The sequence below is a fragment of the Lagopus muta genome, chromosome 4, assembly GCF_023343835.1.
Source record: "Lagopus muta isolate bLagMut1 chromosome 4, bLagMut1 primary, whole genome shotgun sequence".
Lineage (NCBI taxonomy): Eukaryota > Metazoa > Chordata > Aves > Galliformes > Phasianidae > Lagopus > Lagopus muta.
This window is the reverse complement of record NC_064436.1, coordinates 10,904,972-10,922,501: the sequence shown is the minus strand read 5'-3', so window position 1 is coordinate 10,922,501 and position 17,530 is coordinate 10,904,972. Positions and strand designations below refer to the sequence as shown.

The window sequence follows — 17,530 nt, the reverse complement described above, 5'->3', positions numbered from 1 at the left end:
TGTATCAATACCTGGAGGGAGACGGGAAGGCAGTGAGGATGAGGAGCAGGTAAAGGCGCTTAGGATATCAGCATGAATCGTTTCTTGGGCAAGGCGCAAGTTGGAAGCAGACAGAGCTGAGCAAAACTGAAAAAAAAAAAAAATGTTTGATTGCCTGTAATAATATCTGATTAATGCATTTCTAATGTTTCTTCTACACATTTGCACGTGAAGGTTGATTTATTTCTGTATATTCGTAGGGCAGACTTAATAACACAAATGCTTGTAAAATGTAAATGTAGAGCAGAAAATTGTTCCTGAATAGCACTGGCCAGAAGTAAAATTCAAATGGACCCTTTTCATCCTGAGTTAAAACTTTCCCCTTTTTCTGTTGTGAAAGAGTTAAGGACGAGCTTGGCTGAGAGACAAGTTGAGGTTGGCAGTTTAATTATTAGTGTGCTTTACCTTGTGGGTGGGTCTGAGTTCTGAAGTCTGATTGAAGGATGATGACTGTATCCTTCTTCCAATTTCAGTGACAATTTTAATGTGAAATATAGAAATTACCTTTGATATTCTTTTGTCCCCTCTATCCCTGCTGCTAGTAACTCTTCACCTTTTTTGAGGTGCGGGGGTTTCTTTTTGGTGCTTGATCAAGGTGGGATGATTTCAAGAGGATGATTTGAATGTCTGCTTGTATGCATTCAGTAACTTTGTGTTTTGTAGCTGCTAAGCTAGTGATGAACAGAGTGATAAACCTGGATCCAACCGCATCTGACCTTTTTCTGGTCCAGTGCTTAACTGAATTCTAAGGCGTACTGGCATCATTTCTCCTTCAGCCTTCCTGCTGGGTCTGTTGTGAAGGCAATAAGCATTGATGTTTTCTGCAGAGCATGGACTAGCAGCTGTGTCCTGTCACCTCCTGCCAGCCCAGGACTGTGAGTAAAGGTGTGTGGTTTGCAAATCTTGACAGGGCCGAAGGTAGAGGCATTGCTGCTCAGCATTGTCCAAGCTAGGTTGATTGAGACATACCCGGAAATTGACCTTTGTGTATGTGAGAACCTCTTGCAGTTGAGAGCTTAAATACCTTTAAGTATCTCCAGAACTAAATATCAGATGTGTGAAGTACTCTGTTAAAAATCCATTTGTAGGTATCTGCCTTTTTGTGAGTTGACTCTTGACTTCTTGCTGGCACATCCTGCAGCTGGTCTTTTAGCTCGGTCTGCAAAACACTTAAAGCATTCTCTGCAGATTGCCTTGTCTGCTCTTCTGCTGGATGTTAGTCACCTTATAATGCCAAACGGACTTGGATATTTTGAGGACAAAAAGCAAAGAAATGACTTGCAGTTTACAGCAGTCCTTTTTTAGATTCATGCCTCTTGTGCAAAATAGTAATGATTAAACAGATGTGAAACAGTTCTGTTTTGCTAGGCCAGTAGAATAACAGAAACATTGTGAGGTAGCTTAGAGCGTAATCTCTTGACTTGAAGTTGTTTAAAAGTAATGCACTGTGTTTACTGAATGTTTGTCTCAAATGACTGTTGTTAAATACATTTCTAAATATGCCTATAGAAATAATTGCAGTAATGTTATCAAATGTCTCCAGTGGACTTATTTTTTTTTTTAAATCCTCCTATGAGGGATCAGAAGCTGTATAAAAAAGAAAAACATCTAATTAATAGAAAACCGAAGTCATCCTCTTTTTGAATGTATTAGGTATAGATGTACTTATTTTTGGAATACATGTCCTACAGTGAGGTTTGACTTGAAAATGAAGCTTCCCTGTAGGCTGTGAATGAAGGAAAATCTATTAGAAGCACTGCACAGTTCTGTGTGGTATTGGATGCGGCATGGTGCTGTGCACATTACAAGCAGTCTCACTTACTGTGAGGTCCTTGGATGGAATTCACTGAGAACAAAATAAGTAACTTATATTCTTTATTATTTTGCCCACATCTTCTGTTGATAAGTTTTCAATACTGGTATGGATACTTCAGTTTTTGTGGTTAATCATATTTTTGGTGTAGTTCTTTCCAGCTGTGCGGAATATAAAACTGAAATAAAATAGAACTAAATTTAAAAAAAACAAAAAAAACTTGAATAATTTGTGGAATGTTGTTTAAATTCTGAAAACAAGTGTTGGAGCTGAGAACATGACTTAAAAACCTCTATGTTGCATTGAAAATGTATTTTACAGGGTTTGGATGAGTACAGATTTTTATTTTCTTGAATTTCGAAGAATTTGGTCTTCAAAGACCAGAATAGCTAACATCTGGTAAGATGAAGGTTTTAGACTGTAACGATGGTAAATGAACTGGGTTTAAAACTAGCAGCATTTTCAACCGAGATCTGAATCTGCTTCAGTTGAGATTAAGAGAAGCAATACTTAATTCTCTATGTTAATGTCAGATTCACCGGGTGATCACTCTAGAGCAATACATGATGATTTGTTTTAGCCCTTAACTCGTGTTTCTATTTACATAAGTATTTGTAGAAGAAATAGTGGCATTCACTAGCAGGTTCTTGTGGACAACAGGGCTATGACCACATAGTTGGCTAGCATTTTCTGGACTCTGTGTTGCTGAGTTTTTTGTCTTATCAAAAGCAAACTTTTTTTCTTCAGCAGTTCTGAATGTGTATTATAAAAATATTCATGAAAAAAAAGTAAAGCTAAAGAACAGCTGTGTTTTCTTTACATATTGGGTTAAAAGATTGCTCTAGAGAATTGTAAAGTAATACTGTGCAGTAAGGATCAAAACTATGTTATGTTGGATTTGTTAACCTGTACAGCACTGTATTACATAAATGCTTATGTCAAAGTAAGCACTGTATGCTGCTATAACAAGAAAAGATGCGGCAGACTGAAAACTGCAACAGACATGGAGCTTGTTTCTTTTTGTCTTGTGGTAATATTGCTAATATTTTTTGTAAATTTATTTCTGAAGGCATGGAAAAAATTGAAAATGAAGAGTATATATTATATTTATAGTCTGTAAGTTCTATATACTTGCTGTGAGCTTACAGTGTAAAGGAATGCATAGTTAAAAGAAAAAAGGAAGGCTTCGTATTGTTTGCTACTCTCCTAATTCTTATTTTGGAGCTTAAACCTGTAGCCTCTCTGTTTATAGGATAGTGGGGAAAGTGGAAATTACAGCAAATTTTCTTATTTATTAGAAACTGGCTATGAAAATATTGGGAAAATGTGAAGGGAGAAGTGATATTTAGCTCTGTTTCCACGACATTTAAAACTTTCTGTGGCATTCTAAAATGCCAACAATGCCAAAATAAATTACATCCGTAGAACAGCAGCAGATTCATATCAAAACACACTTCGATAGGAATATATTTTGTAATGTGTTATGTATAGCAGTTTTGATTTAGGCTGCTGGGCATTTTCCTTCTTTCCCTTTCTCATTGCGCTCTCCAGAGAATGAAGACACTTTCAGGGCAAATCATAAATACCATTAATAGGTTGTGCCACGATCAGGATAATTTTGGATTGAAGGTAAAGTCAATAACTGAAAATGTAAAACAGCAAAAGCTGTGCTTTGCTGTCCAGCAACTGCTACAGAACATGAGAAGAACAGAGCTCTTTGTACAGTTAAGCACAGTGTGCTCCCTAAAGAAATGTAAGCTTTTAGGAAAGGATTACTTTATTTATAACAAAGTATGATACTGTATGTATGATAGTTTCAAAATGTACAAGATAAAAAAGTTAAAGAATTCTAAAAATATTGTTCTGTAACATTTTATCATCTGTTTCATGACTTAATGCCAGAAGCACACTTCTGTGACCTTGATGCCAGTGTATAGCTTAAGAGAAGACAGAGGTGATGGACATCTTAACCATGCTTGTAAATTGTGCTAGATTGCAATAAGGCTGGAATGTGATGTGAGCGTTGACCATACAGGGAGCAGATCATCTAACAAGTTAGTCATGGGTTAACTGCCCTGCTCAAATATCAGTTGTACAGAATGAGGGTTAACGCCGGTACTGTTATACTCATTTCAGCACTGCAAATACAATGCCTCTGAGTTGTGTGTTGATCCAGTCAGCCAGTTTCCTGTCCCTCTTGAATCTATCATGCTTAAGCTCTATAAATAACTGGAGTTGTCTAGGCTGAATGGCAGGGAAGCAGTGTGAGAAAGGTCTGCTCTCACATATTCATAAAACTGAAACCCCCACTCAGGAAATGCCTATTATTGCTCCTGGTAATGGCAGAGCAAATCTACACTTTAGAACTTTGCATTTATTTTACTTCATTAGAGAAGGGAGAAGACTATTTCGAAGTCCTGTACTTAATGCTCTAGTCCAGCATTAGGCTTTGAGTAAAACAGAATATGCAACGAACTGAAATTTCTCTAGCTCTGCAAAACCTGGAGTTGGCAGAGCTTGTTTTAGAATTCAGCACTCCTGGGCGTGATCACGTATCCCAACTCCCCACTAACCAACAGACCATGCTTCTGTCGTCTTTGAGTGTTTACTAAGTAATTGTACTATTTTATCTGTGTTTTAGGTGGGTAATGATTTAAATTTTTTTTGCTCAGTATACTGATACATTAGTTGCAGTGAGTGTCAATAATATTGGTTTTATTTTTTTCAAACCTGTGTTTGTAGAAATGTGATGGAGATCTTTGTTTTGTGTAATAGGACTTTCCTCATCTGTTGGTTGGTTGGTTAAAAAAAATAATTCTTCCCACTGTTAATTATAAGCATCCCTGAGAAATATTTAACTGTGTTACATATGTGCATTTCCTCCTGAAACAACTAGGTTGCTTTAGCAACCAGCTGTACATTCTAGAGAAGAGAGATGTATTTGTACTTTCGTATGACTCTCTCATCCCCAGATATGGGAGCTGTGATCTTAGAGCTGTTCTTAGGAAGAAATTAGTGGAGCTTGACTTGTATGCATGGTCTAAACACAGTCTTCGATACACCTTCTTTTCCTAGTACTCAGTGTTGTACTGTGGATTTTACTGGGAGTTCACAACTGGAAGCTGCTGGGGAAGGAACTTCTTTCCAGTGCAGGAGTCTGCTCTTTCTAATCCCTAGGTAACGGTTTATTATGAGACTCCATTTGGGAAGCTGCTCATAAACACCATTCTGGACTAATACCAGTCCTGCAACACTTCGATTGGTTGCTTTCAGGCATGTTTTGCCACATAGAGGACACATCTCTCTCTGCTGTTCTCTCTTTTAGTTCCCTTTAATATGCTCTTAAGGTCAAGCATGTGCCCAAAGTTGTCCTGCATGTTCCAAAGTTGGACTATTCCTGAGCCTTTGTGTTCCTGGATGAAGGTCTTGGTTAGCAGTGCCCAGTGAAGGCAAGGCAGAAGCGGTGACTTTGAGTGCTTTCTTCCCTTCCTCCACTCTCAGGGCAGAGGTAAAAAACAAAACAAAAACAGCAAAACAAACCAGAAAAAAACAACAACAGAAAGTACTGCTTAATGTTCTGCATATAACAGAAGTCTAAATGTAGTGTTCTTATTAAATATATCCTTTTGCAGACTAAGGAATATCTATACCTCAGTTAATTAGTCTGTCAAGACAGACTGTACATTATTATTTATAAACTATGTTGCTTTGGGATGATAATGCTGCTGTAATGCCAATGAAATGAAAAAAGTTGAACAGTGTGTTCATGTAAATACGTATGTATATGAGAGATGAGCTTCTTCCTTGTCTCTTTACTTCAGATACTTGTGATTTTCTATTGGGAGTGCTTACAAAATAAGGAGCTCTGGAGAAAACAGGGATGTTGTTTAGTTTAATTACTGTTCCTTGCCAGCCCTTTGAAATCTATCTAGGTGTGGAAAATGGAAAGAGAAGAAGTGATGGGGGAATTGGGTTGTTTCTGTCACTGGTTAGAGGAAAGGCTACCTCATAAATTACTGTGTGGGCTGATACACAAGCTGTGTGAATCCCTAGACTGATAAAACGTTCACCAGTGTTCTGTTATTTCATACTATATGCTAACAAAAATGGATAAACATGGCGATGTCAATGCCATTTCCTAATTCTTGGTATAGTCTTTGGCTTCCTGCCTTATACGACTTTGTAACTTGGAGCAGAGAATGTCTTTCATTCTTTATGCCCACCTAGTTTCTTCCAGCTGCTGGAGCTTTTCCAGCTCAGGGAGGTACTGCATTCTCCCCATTCCTCTACCAGATTAATTTCTTCCAGATTCATAGGTTTCAGTGGTTGGAGCGGTGTTGAGCAGCTGGTCTGAACTGTAACTTCAGATGAAGAATTTCCAGACTACTTTTTTTCTGTGACTCTGAAAATGTGAATCAAGTTGCTACTGTATTACAGCCTAGCCCAGTTACGAGCAAACAGTAAGAAGGCATTTTATTTTGCTGACATTGTGTGCAAGTGCACACAAAGATGAAGATCACAGCCTGCATGTTTGTGCAGAGCAGAGAACACTAGAAAGTTGCACGTGGCAAAACTCAAGAATCAAATGTTTACTCACACAGCTTATACTTACTGCACACAGAGCTTATATGCGAAGTACTGGTACTGCAATGTGTACAACAATGTATGGGCACAACTAAAAGAGAAGTATTTATTTACTGTGATTCATGAATAGTGTTGCTGTGTTAACAGCTACAGCAATGACATGGAAACAATTCTTCACTTTTATCGCTTAGAAAATGATAAATGGTAACTTAAGGCATTTCCTGATTTGAGGCATTTTAAACGTTAAGACAGTTCATACATAGGCCATGACATTTTGCAAAATACACAAATACAATATATTGAAAATATATTCTACGGCATTTTTTCCGTTCAGCTCTTTGTCTTGCTTCTCACATTGTGGTTCCTTTGTTATCTATCTTTCTTTTATTTTCTTTGCTTACTACACGGAAGAATAGTTCCTTTTGCCATCTTAACTTTTTCTTTGTTGATTTAAAAGCATGAATTATTCCTACTGCAGTTCTTCCTTAAACATTCATTGTACACTAGTATGCTTAGCAGAGATGTGATCGCCAGGGCAGTGGATGATTCAGGCATTTACTCACTGAGTCAGCGGTCACAATGAGTAGATTAATATATTTCAGGCATGTAAATAAGAGCTGTCACTTCAGTTCACTGAATTTTGATTTGGGATTTTTGCAAAATTATTTCCAGAATAGTGAAATATTGACAAGTAGTGTGTATACAATCTGTTTGAATGGTTGTAATGTGGAGTATGTTCGTGTAATGTTACCTGCTTTCACAGTCTTAGAAAAACAACCTTATTATTCATTTCATGTTGGCTTTTTCATCAGGTTTTGATTAACGTGTCAGTAATGCTGAACAGTTGCATTTAAACACAGATTATACATCCAGTACCTCACTGCATATCTATGTAATGTTTCACCTTGTCCAAAGAGTCTTTCTTTGGAAAGTCCAAACATTTTCAGAGATTTCGGTAGTTAAAAGGACACTATTTCAGAGTGGGGCTGTGGAGCTGGCCAGACTGGATACAATATAAAAAAAAAAAAACTTGCCTCATTCTTTTGTGAAAAGTTACTTAAAATAAAATGTGTTAGTTGGGCCATTTCTAAGGGGCCTGATGATGTGTTCTGGCCGAGATGGAGAAATTTCAGCTCACTGCAACTCTTCTCTGCTAGTGACAATCTTATTCAGTATCTTCTATGACCGAAGGATAGTAGTGAATGGCAGTGACCCAGTGTCACAGTAGGCACAAATAATTTTGTCTTGAAATAGTTGATTTTTTTTGTTTTTTTTTGTCCTTCTCTGGATGCTCCCAGAGTGTTCTGATACTTCCTGTTGGACCTTCCAAATTGGAGTTATGCAGATCAGTTATTTTCAGTCAACTCCACCCAGCGAAATTCAACATCATCTTGCTAGGCTGCCGCTTTAAAAAGAAAAAAGGATTGGGTTTTCTTCTGAAAAATCAATGGTCTCCTATGCTCACCATGGCAGTGGCCACTTAGTGCGCTCTTGTACCTATTGCTTGAGATATATCAGTGGGATAAAAACTTCTGACGTTAGCTGATAAAAGACTTCATTGCATCTTCATAATGTATTTGCTCTGTCCTGCATGTATATCAAGCTGGTAGTAACTGAGGGATTTACCTCCATTCAGGACGCATTCAGGACGTGGTAGTACTACTTGTAAGAGCTTAGGTGTAGGATTCTTTGCTGGAAGCTGAATATTTTTTTTTAGTTTTTATTTTATTTCATTTTATTTTACTTTACTTTTCCAGAGTTTGTCTTGTTTGCCTGTCATCTCTGGAGGTCTACAGAATTGAGCTGTCTACACTTCCTTTGTGATGGTTGTGAAAAATTTGACTCTGATAGTTAGTTTTCCTGATTCCTGAAGAGAACGTTTACACTCAGTGTTCCTTTGAAACAGCATTTTTGTGTGCTGTATTCTAAAAATGAAATCATAGAGTCAAACAGGGATTTAAGGATTGGGTGGAGGTGGAAAATTAGGATTTCAGGTGAAAACGGCTGTATCTGTGATCCTGACATCATCCTAATGTCAGTTGCTGTTGCTGTTACTTTTTTTAATCAGAGTTTTGTGGTCACCTGCAGAGATGATACAGTTCAAATAGACTTGTGTCTGCCTAACGTACTGTAGTTAGTTAAATACTTGTCTGTAAATTCAATAAAATAGTTCTTCAGATACAGTCAGGTATTGAGGGTAACTTCAGTAATGTAGCGAGCCTTAGTAGTAAAGATTTGCTGGCAACTTGCTGTTGAAGTCTGGCGCTAATTCATAAGGACTCCATCCATGCACAAACCTTTATTGTTATCCTATTTTTACCACCAAATAATGGTAAAGTCAGTTTAAGGCTTAACAGTGAGATTTCATTGAAAATTTGGGCGTTAGAAGAAACTCCAAGGTATTCCAGGAAGGTTAGATTTAATTATTTCCTTGTTCATGCAACCCTTATGGAAAAGTATTAACAAAAGGCTGGATGGTTCTTTTTTGTTTCCCTTAATCCTCAAGTGGCAGGTGCAAGCCTGAAGGAAAAATGGTAAAAAACCAAGCTGAGCTGGCCTTTTGTGTCTATCAGAGTTTTCCTTGCTTTCTCATAAGACCAGGTTTGCTTGCTGTGAGGATAATTTGACTCACCTTTAGAAAATTAAAGGTCAGCTGAACTTGAGGAAGCCCCTGTTTGGCACTGACCTCCATAAAATGTCCCCAGCTCTTTCTTAACAGTGAATCTCTATGAAATGGTAGGCTTTTCTTTTCCTGCCTCTGAATTCTAGGATTCCATTGTTGCTCAATGAACTGCAAAAAATACTGGATAGATCCTATTTTAGTATTCTCTGTTGCGTGTTCCTACTGAATGTAAGGTGGATGGCTTTTAACTTGGAGCTGATGTATGCCATATCGGTACGTGTCCTATCTGCAGTCTAGCTAATGGTGATTTTATTTCTCTCCTGCTCCTTTTTGTTGTCCTTTTCTTGTTGCTTTTTTTCTTTGTCAGAAAGCTTGAAGTATTTTAGTATAAAAAATTAATTTTGTCATCCGTATCACATAAGCACAAGTTAAAAATGAATTATTAAACAAGAACGGAATTCCTTGTGATATTTTTTCAAGTAAAATGTGTTTTAATAATGGTCTAACGTAGCCAGAAATCAGTTGTTACTCTCATGTACATGCCAGTCAATGACAAAAGAGTTGTATGTTTTGCTGTCTGATTTTAATTATGGATTTTTATTATGAGTTATACTAAAAAGCTTGTAATGTGACATCAGATGGTGTAAATTGGTCTGATCACTGATGGCGTCTAACTGGCTTAGAATGTCTTTTAAGTGTGCATATGCTGGAAAACTCTCAGAAAAGAAATGATTAAGTTAGGCTGCTAAGAGAGATTTCATGGCAAATTACATGAATGTTTATGTGAAATTGCCCACTATCCCAAAGTGTGCGAGTGTGAGAGTATGCATGCGCATGTGTGTGTTCTGGGGCCGGTGAGCCTCTGGTAGGGAGCTTTGCAGAAGCTGCAAGTATTTTTAGTGGAAACGAAATCTCAGTTCAGTTCTGCAGCATGTGACTTCCTATTTCTGTAAGCTACTTCCAAGAGACTTCCTCTGTTAAATCGGCTTGTCTCTGGAGATTGGAGCTGGAGCTGGAGTGTAGTCTTTGTCCTGTGCCTGTGGCAGAGTTTTCCCAGAGTTTTCATTCGAGTGTTTTATTTTTCTTTCGTACTGTCTCCAGCATGCAAGGATCTAGTGGCTGCTACCCGTGATCGAAAGCTGAATACGTTTATACAAGTCTCAGTGGTACATCCAGCAGAGCACGTTTTGACGAGGTATTCGAGCACTGAAATCGTGGAGGTGAGTGTCTTCCTTATTCAATTAACATGTTAGTTAATTGCCCTTCTTCTGTTGTTTCCTTGGAAAGCAAGTAAGAAACGAAACGATTTAGTGAACAGTCTTAGGTAAGGAAGCACACACTGGCTGTTAGCAAAGTATACCTAAGAGCGCTCTGTAGTTCTTGGCATTTAACCAGGACAAACAGTAATGAACTTGCCTTTTCATGAAAGCTCTATTTTTTCCAAGCAAAAACTTACAGAATACTCCAGTTCTTTAGACGTTGGTCTAGACTGAAATAGTGAATAGTTGCTCTCATGAAAGAGCAAGGCTATGTAAAATAAAGGTAAACTTAGAGTACAGCAAGTTTGGTAAGTACTTTTGAATTACCGAAGAACAGAGGCATGTTATATAGTCTGTTACACTTTATGGTTTTCTTTTTACTATAGGGAAGTTGATATTTTTGCAGTGTGAAAAATATTAGCCTACTTCTATGATGAAGAGAAAGTATATGAACACACAGGCATGGCAGAAGTTACTATCTTATGTATGTTGTGTATGTTATGTATTGGAGCAAAAGTCTGAGGCAGCTTTGCTCATTTTCATTTTGTACTGTAAGCATTAGCATCAGTAACAACAAAAATAAATTAAATATAAAATTATTTAAATCTGAACAGTCAGTGTAGGTATATAGCATACTTATTCACTTGGCTGTTTACTGCAAAGATTCATTGAGAACAGAAAAGTCTTATTGTAAAGGTAGACACCTGAATTTACTTTACCAAAGGCTTGTTTTGACTGTAAAATACATAGAGAATATTTCATGAGCTCTTTGTGATCTTAAAGTTCGACCCAATTACTAAATTAAATTGCTGTGGTTTCAACTACCAACCATCCTGAAACTGCTTACTTGAATTACCTTGTATCTGATCAGGATGTTTCACTGCAGACTATCTGGAACATTGTTATGAAGTACATGTGATAGATGTGTTTTTTTTTTTAATACAAGTGTGTACATTTCCTAAGGCGATGTCTTGATATAGAACATGTTTGAGGGCATGAATAATTCTCTGAAATTGTTGTCAGTGCTCTCAGCTTCCTTCATAGTCAAGCTCTGGGGGAGGAGGTGTCATGGGTGGAGAGAATTTCAGCAAGTGAAAGTATATATATATATATCATATGTATAATATAAGTATATATATAAGTATATAAATCATATTAATTCATAACAGAAAATTTAACAGTGCTAATCTAAGTTTGGGATTTATGATGTTGTTATGGTTAAGAGTTAAGGAATTACAAAGCACAGAAACATTGTCTTGGTCCATTACTGTCCAAAGAGAGAAACTATAATCCCTGCAAAAAAAAGTCAGTATCCTTAACGTAATATGAAGATTTTCTGTAGCATTTCCATAGACTTTTCATTACGATTTATCTAAGTTATCTCAATGTTTTTGGCTAAGTTCTTAGTTCATTTAAAGTGAATTTAATGTGAAACTAAATACTTCACAAAAACATCACAGGAGAAGGGAGGATATATTTTACTACAGATTACTAGCCCAGATACCGATGCCTGCAGGCTGAACTGTTTGGCATGTTTATAGGCGGCTTCAGAAGCGCTTAAATTCTTTTCTTGTATGACAGAGTTTTAAAGTTGTGTGGTTTGTTACTCATTTCTTGTAGTACTGAGCTTTATACAGCAAAGAGAGACAGCTAAGTTCTGCTAAAGAGACCATGGTCTCTGTGCCTACATCCATAATGGTGTGCTACACGTTGCACAGCTGTTACCTTACTGAATATTTGTGTTGCACAGGGAACAAGAGATCCACTGTTTCTGACTGGTGTGACATTCCCACCGGAATACCCCATCTATGAAGAGACCAAAATAAAACTCACAGTCTATGATGTCAAAGATAAATCTCAAGACACGGTGAGCATTTTGGTTGTTTTGCTTAAGTCTTACTGAGAACTAAATTTCCACCATGCTGTTCTTCATCCTTTTTCAGCAGGCTTGCGGCTTAGAAAATTGAAATGAAGTAGAATTGGCTTTGCTCATACATGATATACTTTCAGTTATCATATTACAGAAAAGAGAGAGAACCATGCAGTTAAGATGGGCCCTTTACACTTGTTGGATTGGTTACGTGAATCAGTGCAGATATTTCTGGAAAATGTAAGGTTACTCTCATGTACTTTCTGAAAGCAGAGAACGTAGGGAATAGGTTGGGATAGCAAAGTAAGTTTTCAGAAATATTATTTTATACTGACAAGATGTGGGAAATAGAGAGGGTTGGTTACGTTTTTCTTTTAAACACTTGCATAGTGATGCCTGCTACTCATCTCTGGTTTGTGTTGATTTTCAAGGATTCAAGATCATGTCTGTCACAAAGGGCGAATTGTTTGGGTTTCAGTGTTGTGCGTTTTTAGATACAGTGTCAGTTTCTTACACTTACAAATAGTTACTTCAGAAGATGTATGGAGATCACTAGGAATATGAGCGATTTAAGTGTCAGACAAAGGCCTTGAGTGCCATGTTATGTACTCCGGGTGATTTAGGACAGACATGAAGAGCTGTACGTTATGCAAGACCTATGGGAGTTGTGTTTTTCTTCTGTGACAGATAGGTTTCACTTAGTTATTGAAAACAGACCTTGAAACCTGTCTTTAATTAGCCAAATTGCTCTTTGTGTATCTGTAATTGGCTCCTGATGTGATTGAAGACCATAGAAGCTAATGTCATGATTGTACATGCATTCATTATCCGTAAGAAGGAAATTAAAGCCATAACATGTAACTTATATCTTTGAACTACTTACATGAGTAGAGTAAGGTTAAAAGTTGATACATTTGCTTAGATTTTTAGATCTTCATTAGTAAATACATTGGTTCTGTCTCCCCACTGTGCTCTCTAATGGGAATTTGTGAAGTATTTTTGTCTACAGAATATGGATTTCTTTCTGCCTATAGTAAGAGTTGTTTTTGTTTCTTAAAAAGTAACTGGAAAAGGGAATGTGCACACTTCAGAATTAGTATGTTTTAATTTTTTGTTACGACTTAAAGGGCTTAAAATCATAACTGCTTTTTCTTCAATGTTGCAGATATAATCCCTTCCAATTTATAAGCTGTTGTGAGAAACAGCACGATGGGTAAAAATATCCTATTTGTAAGGAGAAAAAAGTGAACTAGATTCGTAGACCTATTCCTCTAGTTTTCTCCTAGTTAGATCTTGAAATCGATATAGTACTTCTACAGGAAAAACTGCATATGAAAGATCTAGCCTAGAGAATGAATATAATTTGGAAACATTGAAGAACTTTTTATAACTGTTCCGTGTAATTAAGTACAGGATTAGAGTATATCCAAGACAATCGCATCAATGTAGCTTATAAGTCTATGGAGACTTAATGTTTTTCTTCTTAAATTAGGAAATGTTAATGCCACCTGTTTTATGTGCACTTAGCCTTGTTTTAATATATTACCATTTTAAAACTGGCTGCAGGTAAGAAAAAAACAAGATCTAAGATTGAATTTGAGGTATGTTGCATGCAACATGTGTCAATGACCGTGGGCCATCCGGGTTGATATTTCATGTTATTCAGTTTTGGAATATCAGCCAGGATACAAGTAATGCCGTGACTTTCTTTGCTATAGTTCAAAGCCTTCATACTTTCCTGTTAGTTCAAGTGGTGTTTTTGAGTCTGGAGATAGATCTGGATTCCTAAAAGTCAACTTCAAGTGAGGTAGCTTGATAGCATTACCAGCGTAGCTGCAGCACTACATACCTCAATGCTCGTTTCATGATCCAAGTAGTGAGATGCATCCCTTTGGCATTGAGCTGTTCCAAGAGTTGTGGTTTTACTGTGGGGATTTTCCAGGCTACAATGAAGATGGCTTCTGTAGGTCATAAAAGCTGCTGTGACAGTTCATGACTGCAACATATGTATCCCTGCAATCTTTCCAAACGTGAGCACAAGTAATATATGTGGTGGGATGAAGGGGAAACCAAGGTTTTTGAGTCTTCTATACTATGCTAGTCTCTGCTTCCAGATGAGACAGATTTGCTGCCAGCTCATGCAAGTGATCCATTTATGGCAGAATAAACCTTGGATGTGGCTGCTGAATATGTTGCGGGAATTGGTCAAAAAGCCACAGTAAAAAGACTCTCACAATGTCAAGGCTATTTGACTTCTACTTAAGTTAACCGTTTCAAAGTAGCTGGTATCACTCATCACTCTGCAGTTCAGAAATGCACTTGTTTAAGAAGTGAATTGTGAGCATTAATTAAACTTTAGCAGGGTGTTAGTGCCCCAAACAGAGGATTGTTAGGACGCAGCCTTACTTTTAAAGCAATTGGATCTTTACTGTGAAGTGAAAATAATTGGATGCTGCTCAGCTTGTGCAGGCAGGTTATAATGATAAAGTGAAAAGGAATGCTCCCCAATGAGAAACAACCAGAATATTTTTTTGGCAGTGCTCATACTCTGTTTATGCTGCTCTTCTAAAAAAGATTTTAAAATAACCTTCTTTCTGTCTGTCATTTAACTTGCATTTATATGAGAAGAGCAGTTTAATTATGCTTAAGTGCTGTGCAGCTGGTATCACATTTACTGTGCTTGACACGCTGGATGTTCTACTGCACTTTTTGTGTTTTATGCATGTCTGTCTGGTATTCTTGGTAATTATATCTTGGCTGTATCAGGTTTTCTGTAGTTGTGACTCTTAGTAGAAAGAAATAGAAATTTTATTGTTTTGGCCAGCCTTCCAAGCTAATGGTGATTAGTTACTACAAGTAATCATGTAAATAGAGATTTCTAATAGAGATCATGCTATTCTTACTTCACTTGGATATAGCTGGAATCAAGAAGTAAATAGCAATCATAAAGTATAATGCAAATACATCCAGTCAAGCCGAGCATACAAAATGGTGAGTAGTGTCATCTGAAAAATGTACAGTGACATCTGTTTCTACATCAGAAAGATCTTCTCTCTATCCTACCATGGGCGAGATTGTTTCTCTGGCTGGAGTTTTGCTGCCTTCAGGAATTTCTGATTCTTGAGTTTTGTCTTAATGCTTGGGCTGCACCTGTTCTTTAAACCTTTGTCCAGGAAAACTGGAATTAGAGGCTCAGATGCTGCATAAAATAACACCATTGTGTGACTATTGCACAGGCGTGCTATTCTTAGCTTTTCTATAAGCATGCAGGTTTGTCCAGTTCAGTCTGTCAAGTTGTAATGCTGAGAAGGATTTGTTCACTTGAAAAATACTGCATAGCAGAAGTCAGGTAACACTCCTGCATGGTGGATCTGAAGAAGATAAAAAAATAGATGAGCTCTTTTTATATTAAGAGGAGAAAATGCCTGGTGACTGATTTCGGAGGCAGCAGTCTTTCATTCTGTGCTGCAAATAAGTACAATTGTGTCTTATAGAACTCAAGAATTATTAAGGTCAGAAAAGACCTCTGAGGTCATCTGGTTGAACTAGCGACCCATCACCACAATGCCCACCAACCACATCCCAAAGGGCCTCATGGATGCACATAAACAGCTTCAGGCACGGTGATTCCGCCACCTCCCTGGGCAGCCTGTTCCTATACTTGATTACTCTTTCTGCAAAAACATTTTCCCAAAATATATCCAACTTGAATAATCTGACCAATTCTTGTTAGAACAATAGAAGAGTCTTGCAGCAAGCGTTCTGTGCTTTTTTGTATAAAACACTATTTGTAGGCAAGCACTGTAGCATTTATGATTTTAATTTGCTTGTTTTATAACAATTCTAGTGTTTCCACATCTGCATCTGATTTGATCTGATTTAATGCAGTTACTGACACAGCTTAATATCTCAATATGTGGATTTTAGAGTGGAGTTGAAAATTTTCTTGTCTTACACATTGGAATTGTGTTGATGCATTTGCAGTGAGGTCTCAAGGTATGTACTGATGCAATGTTCTGGTGTGATGTGCAGTGATTCGAACTGCCTCTTGTTGATGCAGACAGAGAAACTGGAAGCAGGAGAGAGAGGCCTTGTGACAAGTTTGTGTGTCTGGTCTGTGCAGCACTACTTGAAAATTCCGTTTTTCTTTAGGAGGAAATAGAATCCAGAAGCATGATGATGATAAGCTTTAAAAGTGTATTGTATCAAATTCCGTGAGACTTGCAGATGATACTGGCAGGTTGATGCAGTCTCCTTTGGGTAGGTATAATTGCTGGAATCCATGGGATATTCCAAATATAAACAGCAACTCTGATGCTATAGTTTTGGATGTGTGTATTTCTTGGTACTGCAAGTAACCATTTTAAAGAAGAATTGCACTGGGTTAAGTGGAAAGTGAAGACTTGGAAGAAGAGGCATTATGAGTTGAATTTGAAGCCAAATCTGAAGTGACAGTGTTACAAGTTCCCTCGTGGGAATTGATTTGTATGACAGAACCACCACACTGCTTGGAGTGGTTTGCCATTGGTGCTGAAGAGGCCGATGGCTTGAATATTATTAAGATACTGTAGAGCAGTATGTGAAATGCATTAGCAGGGTGTATGGGAAGTGCTGAGTCAGGGCCTGAACCTCTGATTGACCACCTGAGGCGAGCACTGAGTCAGCCAGAGGAGCACAGGTGAAGGCAATTCTCCTGTGTGCTGGAAAGGGTGGAGCATGGCTGCACCCCTCCTGGACCTATTTAAGAGCTGGCTATCAGTGGGGAAGGATCTCTTCTGGAGGTCTGGTCTGCTGGTGTTTTGTGAGTGAGCCCAAGATAGGGGTAAGCCTTCTATTTATTCTCTTTTGTTATCTTAGTCTGCTTTGCCTAACTCTCTTGTTTATTTTGTGATTATAGCATCCTAATATTCTTTGATGACACACAGGGATAAATGTGAAAGCTTAAACATCGCCTACCTGCATGCTGCCTCTACCACAGCGCTCTTAATGCCTTGCTCTTGTGAGCTCTGAAGCTTCTGAGGCTAGGTTTTTTTTTTTCCTTAAAACCTAAGTAATCTTAGAAGTGCTCTTTGTTTAACGAAAAAGCACTTCAAATGTTTCTTTTTCTCAGTTCTGTTCACTGTCATATCTGCAGGATTTGTACAGAAATATTGCCTTAAATTAGAAACTCATATTATCTCATTCTTTTTAATAAGCCAGTGCTGCTCAGTGTCACTGCCCTAACCACAGAAATACTTGTAATAATGCTTTATTCATGTTTCTTTTCAAAATCATGTAATAATTTTTTCATGAATGTATACTTGAGTGATTCAATTTTTCTTTTGCCTCAAACTTCATATTCT

At 37.5% G+C, this 17,530-nt stretch overlaps 1 protein-coding gene across 10 annotated transcripts in view; it reads left to right on the top strand.

Moving 5' to 3' along the window:
• INPP4B (inositol polyphosphate-4-phosphatase type II B) overlaps positions 1 to 17,530 on the top strand; it is a 271,956-nt gene that overhangs the window by 114,601 nt on the left and 139,825 nt on the right. For 9 of the 10 annotated variants that reach the window (XM_048941067.1, XM_048941064.1, XM_048941065.1 and 6 more), the window contains 2 exons: positions 10,161 to 10,279; positions 12,069 to 12,185. In XM_048941067.1, the coding sequence (XP_048797024.1) occupies positions 10,161 to 10,279; positions 12,069 to 12,185 (236 nt within the window). Of the gene's footprint in view, positions 1 to 10,160; positions 10,280 to 12,068; positions 12,186 to 16,967; positions 17,011 to 17,530 lie in introns of those variants that run through there. The other variant, XM_048941069.1, reaches the window with a different exon arrangement.